Below are 9282 nucleotides of genomic sequence, written 5' to 3'. Positions count from 1 at the left end.
TTAAATCATAAATATAGAGAAATAGACATGTCAAAGTGTATCTCTCCAGTGATGAGCTCCTCCTCAGGGCTACAACTGATTGATATGAGAAGGCAGTTACACTACAAGCAGAAAACGACGACAGAGAAACATAGTATGTCAGCAGCCCCTGATTTAAACTGCCGCTTTGGGCCAAATGAAAATTAATTAATTTCTGTGAAGAATCATTTTCTCAGAGTAACTAACAGTGTTAAATGCAAAGACACGAGAGAGAGAGAGAGAGAGAGAGAGAGTGTGTGTGTGCGCCGCAAAAAAAAAAACATTAAGCACACCTACACATATTTGCAGAGACTCAATTTGTGCAACTGAAACACTTTTAAAAGATTGGAAAAGGTGTCATTATTTCAACAATGTTGCATTGTTCGGTCGCTTCAACTCTTTCTAAAGACACCAGAGATAGACGAGGGCACCATGGAAACCAACTCACCTGGCGTTAGTACAGTCATTGTACAGCGTCTCGAAGTCTCTCCTGGAGATGAGTTTACACCGGTTCACTCCCGGTTGGATAGCTCCGAGGCCCCGGAGGATGCGGACCTGTTCCACGTTACAGACCACCGGTGTGATCTGGAGCCGCTTCAGCTTGGTATAGACCGTGTGCAGTCCGCCGACCAAGTGTTTCAGAAACAGGTCGAACGCCTGCGGGAGGCAGATTAGCTCGTTGTCTTTTACCGTGAAAGAGGCGAGCTTGGCGCCTCTGACCTCGACCATTTTAACCTCGTTGTTTTGCGGAGTGTTCTCAACCGGCGACGGGGTAGAATACACCGGTTTACCGGGCAGGACGTCGACCGGTGCGCCCGGGCTACCGACAGGTACTGGTAAGAGGTCCGCGCTGAAAGGGTTCAGTCCGGTGGGCGCGATAGACGGTGAAGGGGATGAGGACGTGGTTGCTGGTGGCGGAGAGTTGGTCGCCGGTGAAGTCTGTATCGGAGGCGGTTGGACGAGAGGAGCCGAGGGCATGAGAGCAGCCGGAGAGGCCATGATCCAAATCTGGATTTAAAAAAGAAACAAGCTGAAAGTCCCGAAAGTCAAGTGTAGTCTAAAAAAAGTGTCGCGTCAGAAACAGAAATCGAAGAGTTGAGAGCTCGTCGGTAGTTTTTATTTTGTTAAGCTGAGAAATGTCTTTGGAGATGCAGTGAGCGGGATAACGGGTCCGTGCGTCAGGATACCGATGACAGAATTGAGCTAGAGTGAGGAGCTCGCGGACGGGATGATACTGTCACATCATGAAAAAGAGGAGGAGCCTCTAAATATTCTTAGAACAACATCACACGCATCTGTTGACGGTGTTCAGAACATGCGGTCCATTAGGCTAGAATAAAACTGGAATAGAAACTGAATACGTTGATGAATAATTGGTATAAGCAGCACAAGCTCTGGAGATAATGCTATACCTCGCCACTGGATTTGAACTGTTGGATATTGACTATTCAGAATGTGGAAGGTGCCCACTGCTTAGAAATAATAACCCCTCCAAAAGGACCCTCTAAAGGGGGAGAAGAGGGACAGACAAGAGGACCCTGACTTTAACCTCTGACCCTCCTCAAGCCCCCACCCCCATCTTCCTGTCACACACCACATTAGGGACTGCGCCTCCACAACCCCTCAAATGCATGCCTTTGACAGTTCCCTGCTAATGCTGGGGAGACTGAGGTTTGGAGACTCTCTTCTCTGCACAAAAAAAGCATATAGGCTAATTGACTCCGCTCAAAAAGATAAATAATGACACTAGCACTGACTTCGCTGATTATCGAGGAATAAATGTGCTGACAACAGCTAGTTTCCATCCACTTGGCCACATTTTCCAACCAGAGATGTTTCCATCAAAATAACTTTTTGCGGATAGAAAACTGTGCGTGATGACATACACTACCGTTCAAAAGTTTGGGTCACTTAGAAATGTCCTTGTTTTTCAAAGAAAAGCACATTTTTTGTCTATTAAAATAACATCAAATTGATCAGAAATACAGTGTAGACACATTATTTATGTTGTAAATGACTATTGTAGCTGGAACAGCAGATTTCTTATGGAATATCTACATAGAAGGCCAGCATCCCGGAGTCCTCTCTTCGCTGTTGAGAGGTCTGTTTCTCAAACTAGACACTCTAATGTACATGTCCTCTAGCTCAGTTGTGCACCGGAGCCTCTTTCGATTCTGGTTAGAGCCAGTTTGCGCTGTTCTGTGACGGGAGTAGTACACAGCGTTGTACGAGATCTTCAGTTTCTTGGCAATTTCTTGCATGGAATAGCCTTCATTTCTCAGAACAAGAATAGACTGATGAGTTTCAGAAGAAAGGTCTTTGTTTCTGGCCATTTTGAGCCTGTACTCGAACCCACAAATAGCCAGTTTGATTGCTTCTTTAATCAGGACAACAGTTTTCAGCTGTGCTAACATAATTGCAAAAGGGTTTTCTAATGATCAATTAGCCTTTTAAAATGATAAACTTGGATTAGCTAACACAACGTGCCATTGGAACACAGGAGTGATGGTTGCTGATAATGGGCGTCTGTACGCCTATGTAGATATTCCATTAATAATCAGCCGTTTCCTGCTACAATAGTCATTTACAACATAAACAATGTCTACACTGTATTTCTGATCAACTTGATGTTATTTTAATGGACAAAATGGACAAAAACAAGGACATTTCTAAGTGACCCCAAACTTTTGAACGGTAGTGTACATGCAATTCAAAATGTATTTTGCTGTTAAATTCCTATATGCCGAATGAAAAATGGTTAATTGGGATTCCATCGCATTTTCATCCCTACTGATGGTGTTGTCACTAAAACAGTTGCGTTAGCCTATAGGCCTATAGAACATGTTCCCACGTTGGTATTGGCGCATGCGCTCTAGCCAACAGCTACCTACATTATGACATTATTATGTTTAAGAGCGATATTATTTTTATTTGTCAAACGGCAACCAAGCATCGATCATGGTGTCACCAGAATAAGACCCTCGATATTTATTGGAAAGAAGCATCAAGCTCATCACCTTGTACTTTCACCATCCTGTGAAGTTCATCATAATGTATTTCCTCTGTAGCCTAATAAACTGCGTGCTGTCCCGAGTCGTAGTGGGAGGACAACAGAACATATCATCGCGTGACACCAAGTTTACTTCGATATGATGGTTATTATATCAATATTTGCGAATAAAGGCGTTTGAACCGCTATTTCTCGCATAATGAATTTTAGCGACACAAAAAGATCCCACCATGTCGAACGAACAAATTGTCTGTCGGCATTTATGAAATTGTACCAGCATTTCATGTTTCCATCAGCCTGGTCGTGACTTTTTTCCCCAGGTAATTCATTCGCATGAAATGGATGGCCGTGGTTAGTGATATGGGGTTGTCTCACTTAGTTACCTTAAGATGAATGCACAACGCTCTAAATGTAAGTCGCATCTGCCAAATTACACAAATGTAAAAAAAAAACACAAAAGAAAACACGGAATATACACATTATCTGTAAATTAAAGGCATCAAGTGAACAATGAGGATATTGGAGCTTTTCGATGCACCTTTGTTTTATCCGATATATAGCCTCGTTTCCATAGGAATGTACAGTGCTTTAACGGAACATCACGTTGATAATGATCTAAGTCGCAGAGGGAGAGAAGAAAACCTCAAGAGAGAGTGTTATGAAGAGGAGGTGGAGAGAAAAGTCTCTTTATTCAGCTTAAAGGTCTTTTCACTCTTTTTTTCTGCTTCCCCATCCCTCTTTTGAATAAGCCTCTTGTGTTTTTTAATTGGCTGGAATTAATCTTAGGGATGTAGATGCCTGATTTGCATTCATTAAAAGTCAACTGAAGAAGTCAAGCTTGATTCTAATCAAATGTGCTTAATTATGCTTAGCTTTCAGCATCTCCCAGGAGAGAAGAGAGAGAACTGAACTTGACTTTTGTCTTTGGAAACTCCTGCTTTATCTCCTGCTGAGATGGCTTTTTACCAGCAAATAGACATTTTAAATGTCAAGACTCACTAAAAGACATGGAGAGGGGGAATGGCCACCTATTGGAGGAAAAAGTCTATGCCACGGGTCTGAAACCTGCGGCCCACGGGCCAGATGCGGCCTAATCGCCGGTTTATAGCGGCAAATTGATTTACACACATAATATCAGAAGTGTACTTCAATGTCAAATGAGCACCATCCAGCCAGTAATAAACCTCAAATAGGGCGCCAAATTCCACCCAAAACATATTTGAAAAGCTGAAGGCCACTGTGTGAGGGCTCTCTGTCGCTGCTGAAGAATGGTGTAAGGAACATAGAAATATAATGACTAGAACTGACATTCCCATTCTATTTCTGTAATAGATAATTATATATCTATGGTGGTGACATCCTGTGTCTGTTAGTCAGTGTGCTGTCAGTCCCACTCTACCCTGCAGGGGTAGATACTCAGGACAACCACATCAGACTGATGAGGCATAAATACCACTCTATCCATTCTCATTAAGTAAATAACAACATCTTTAACGCTTCATCTCTATCAAGAGGCCTCGGGTCAGTGGGTGAGGAAGAGCAAGAGAAAGAGAGAGAGGTAATAAAGAGAGAGACAGAGACCAAGATAGAGAGAGGTAGTAAAGAGAGAGACAGAGATAAAGATAAAGAGAGAGAGGTAGTAGAGAGACAGAGACCAAGATAAAGAGAGAGAGAGGTAGTAAAGAGAGAGACAGAGATAAAGAGAGAGAGAGAGATTTTGAAATCAGTCCCAACCACTCTCAGCCATAATCCTAACAGACAAGTCTTTCCGTCAGGAGCTGAATCAGCCATTAGGACCCAAATCAACACAGAGTTCCAGAATGCTCCCGTGTCATCGATGATAATGGAAATTGATTATGCGTATGGAAATGAGCTGTAGTCCGCGGCAACGTGACCTTCAGCGGTGCTAATTGAAACAAGTGTGGAGCCTCAGCGTCAGTTATCAGGCCTAACAGCACACCATAAATCATCATGAAGACCCCTGTCACAACACGACCCATTAGAATGGATGTGTTGTTTTTCTCTCCCTGTATCAGACCAGTCTGAACATGTCCGTTGGTTAGATCCCTAGGTTAATAGGACCAGATTAAGCTTTAGAAACGGATGGACAGTCACAGTTCAGACTCATGTAGGTGTGGAGATGGAGGGACAGAGGGAGAGAGAGAGAGAGAGAGAGAGAGAGGGAGAGAGGGAGAAAGAGGGAGAGAGAGAGAAAGAGAGAGAGAGGGAGAAAGAGGGAGAGAGAGAGAAAGAAAGAGAGAGAGGGGGGAGGGAGAGAGAGCGAAAGAGAGAGAGCGAAAGAGAGAGAGAGGGAGTGAGAGAGAGAGATTTAAAGAAAATGAGGAAGAGAGAGAGAGTGAGAGAGAGAGAGAAGGAGAGAGAGCTGATGTGGTGATGATGGGGATTGATTTAGTTAGAGTTTGAGGTGAGGAGGTAATGAACGGTGCCAGTGGCACAGAACAGGTTGAAGGAAACAAAGAGATTAATGAGCCAAATACACTTGATCTTGCTTGCCTCATTTTTGTGTCGAAAGTAGCTTACTTGTTTTTCTTAGTTGAGTTGACTCAATTTGACCTTGTGCATCCAACTGAAAAAAAACTGTGTTGAGTGAGTGAGAAAAATAGCTAACACCCTGAGAAAAAAAGGTGCTGTCTAGAAGCTAAAAGGATTCTTCAGCTGTCCCCATAGCAGAACCCTTTGAAGAACCCATTTTGGTTTCAGGTAGAACCCTTTCCACAGCTACATGAAACCCAAAAGGGTTCTACCTGAAACCAAAAAAGGGTTCTACCTGGAACCAAAAAAGGGTTCTACCTGGAACCAAAAAAGGGTTCTACCTGGAACCAAAAAGGGTTCTCCTATAGGGACAGCCTAAGAACCCTTTTGGAACCCTTTTTTCTAAGAGTGTACATATCAAGTCAACTGACAGAGAGGCAAAGTTAGGTGTAGTTAGTAGACTGTAGATGTTGCTAGTGAAGAAGCAGCTCCCTGGTCAGTGCCAGACAGCAATAAACTGGTAATAAAGTTGTAATGAAGTATGAGGTCAACAGAATCGCCACATAAAGACATGAAGAGTCATTGAAAAAGTATAAAGTCAATCTCATTGTGGAAGATTGAATTAACATAAATTGTTGACGACTAGAGGTTATTATTGAGAATACATTTATGAACCAAACAATATGCAATAGCCACTGATTAAGAGCAGATGTTGTCCACCTGTTAAACACAAGATCCTAGTGCAATTCACTGCGTCAATGAGTCGTTCCAATAATCTAATCAAGGGGAATATAATATATATAATCATATCCATCATTACATAGTTGAACACACAAAATTCTAATTTGATAAAGGATATTTCATTATAAGTGTAAAAACACAAGGGAGTTTACCCGTCGAGGCCTCTGTGAAGGTTGCTGCCTCTGTGAAGGTTGCTGCTATCACTGATCACTGGCCTCATGGATCCTTATTCAATTAACAACACTCTAATGAACGCAATTCATTAATGAATGAATGAATGAATGAATGCAGAAATAATAGAGGTGCTATATGTTAAGCATCTAGGTAGATAGAGGAATAGCTCATTATAGATCTAATCATATTGGAACCTGTCCAAACAACAAAGTCACTAAAAGATGTTGGGAAGTTGTTAAACATATTCTAATCACAATTAATCCATTCTCTTCTCTAATGAGCTTTAACGATGCTCTTAATTGTTTATTATCCAATATCCTAGTTATGAATTTTAAAGGAATTAAACAAGCAGAAGAGTTTACACTGTTATTAATGGGTATTTGTAATGGCAAGGTCAACATTAAACAAAAACAGTTCCTGAAAAGAATGCTGGATGTTTAGCTTGATCTAGACGAGGCTCCTCAGATAACCACTAGACTAGACACGTGATAAGGATCAACCTACTGAGTATTGAAAGTACAAAAGGCACAAACATAAACTCAGCAAAAAAAGAAACGTCCTCTCACTGCCAACTGCGTTTATTTTCAGCAAACTTAACATGTGTAAATATTTGTATGAACATAACAAGATTCAACAACTGAGACATAAACTGAACAAGTTCCACAGACATGTGACTAACAGCAATGGAATAATGTGTCCCTGAACAAAGGGGGGGTCAAAATCAAAAGTAACAGTCAGTATCTGGTGTGGCCACCAGCTGCATTAAGTACTACAGAGCATCTCCTCCTTTTGGACTGGACGAGATTTGTCAGTTTTTGCTGTGAGATGTTACCCCACTCTTCCACCAAGGCACCTGTAAGTTCCCCGACATTTCTAGGGGGAATGGCCCTAGCCCTCACCCTCCGAACCAACAGGTCCCAGATGTGCTCAATGGGATTGAGACCTGGGCTCTTCGCTGGCCATGGCAGAACACTGACATTCCTGTCTTGCAGAAATCACGCACAGAACGAGCAGTATGGCTGGTGGCATTGTCATGCTGGAGGGTCATGTCAGGATGAGCCTGCAGGAAGGGTACCACATGACGGAGGAGGATGTCTTCCCTGTAACGCATAGCGTTGAGATTGCCTGCAATGACAACAAGCTCAGTCAGATGATGCCGTGACACACTGCCCCAGACCATGACGGACCCTCCACCTCCAATCCCGCTCCAGAGTACAGGCCTCGGTGCAACGCTCATTCCTTCGACGATAAACGAAAATCCGACCATCACCTCCGGTGAGACGAAGCCGCGACTCGTCAGTGAAGAGCACTTTTTGCCAGTCCTGTCTGGTCTGGTGATGGTGGGGTTGTGCCTATAGGCGGCGTTGTTGCCGGTGATGTCTAGTGAGGACCTGCCTTTCAACAGGCCTACAAGCCCTCAGTCCAGCCTCTCTCAGCCTATTGCGGACAGTCTGAGCACTGATGGAGGGATTGTGCATTCCTGGTGTAACTCGGGCAGTTGTTGTTGCCATCCTGTACCTGTCCCGCAGGTGTGATGTTCGAATGTACCGATCCTGTGCAGGTGTTGTTACACGTGGTCTGCCACTGCGAGGACAATCAGCTGTCCGTCCTGTCTCCGTGTAGCGCTGTCTTAGGCGTCTCACAGTACGGACATTGCAATTTATTGCCCTGGCCACACCTGCAGTCCTCATGCCTCCTTGCAGCATGCCTAAGGCACATTCATGCAGATGAGCAGGGACCCTGGGCACCTTTCTTTGGTGTTTTTCAGAGTCAGTAGTGCCTCAGGCCAGTTTTCATAACTGTGACCTTAATTGCCTACCGTCTGTAAGCTGTTAGTTAGTGTCTTAACGACCGTTCCACAGGAGCATGTTCATTAATTGTTTATGGTTCATTGAACAAGCATGGGAAACAGTGTTTAAACCCTTTACAATGAAGATCTGTGAAGTTATTTAGATTTTTATGAATTATCTTTGAAAGACAGGGTCCTGAAAAGGGGACATTTCGTTTTTTGCTGAGTTTATGTCTTAATGCTGTAAAAACATTTGATATAATAGAAAGGTAAAGGAATAGCTGGGTAGATATTTTCACGTATGGTGCCGATGTTGAAAGTCTTATAGTTTTTCTTCAAGGGGGTAGCCTAATGTACAGTAGAATTCACAGCCACAGGAGTACTATAGCAACCAGTGTAAGTACATCTTTGTTGCCATGGCGAAACACTAATGAAATCTTTCCAGCAGTCATATTAAAGGCAACAGATGCATTAAGGCAGAAATAATCATTCATCTGCAGAGCAATTAGTGGGACTGTCAGAGCTAGTGCTGCCTGTTGAAAATACCCACCACAATGTCATTAATTAAAGCATTTAATGTTCCACACGATCGGTCATGTCATAAGAGTATAACCACACCAAATGCACTGAATGTCATTGATGTAAGTATACATTCAATTTACAGTGAAATGAATGACATGAAATAGCCTAAACACAGATATTCCATTCAATACCCACAAAGAGAAGAGGTGTGGATTTGCAAGGATAAGCATTTTGAGGTTGTGCTGATCTTTGACGCCCCCTGATCTCAGTAGCTGTGATTTGTAGAAGTAAGATGAATCATTTCACAGAAGAAGACAACAGGATAAGACATGTGGTGCTTACAAAGGGCCAGAGAAGAAGATGAACAGAGTATCCAGATGAAACAGGGAGATCAAACACACTGGGGCCAGAGGACACTGAACACAAAGCCTGCCATTCAAAGCCTCTGTCTGTGCTGCCTCGCTATCTCCTGAGGGGCTCAGACGTTAGGAGGGGAAGACATAAATGCTGACACAGAAACCTCCCGCTCTGCGTC

General features: G+C 43.1%; 1 protein-coding gene across 2 annotated transcripts in view; it reads right to left on the bottom strand.

Annotated features, from left to right (window-relative positions):
* The window catches only part of LOC106594895 (dachshund homolog 1), a 73858-nt gene extending 72477 nt beyond the window's left edge, over window positions 1-1381 (bottom strand). The window contains exon 1 of one of the 2 annotated variants that reach the window (XM_045699542.2): window positions 467-1381. In XM_045699542.2, the coding sequence (XP_045555498.2) occupies window positions 467-1017 (551 nt within the window). In that variant the 5' untranslated portion in view covers window positions 1018-1381. The remainder of the gene's footprint in view (window positions 1-466) is intronic. The other variant, XM_045699543.2, reaches the window with a different exon arrangement.
* Window positions 1382-9282: the final 7901 nt, after the last annotated feature.

Source organism: Salmo salar, chromosome 17 (assembly GCF_965601325.2).
Source record: "Salmo salar chromosome 17, fSalSal1, whole genome shotgun sequence".
Taxonomy (NCBI): Eukaryota; Metazoa; Chordata; class Actinopteri; order Salmoniformes; family Salmonidae; genus Salmo; species Salmo salar.
Note: the sequence above shows the minus strand (reverse complement) of the source record. Positions and strands in the feature narration are given on the sequence as shown.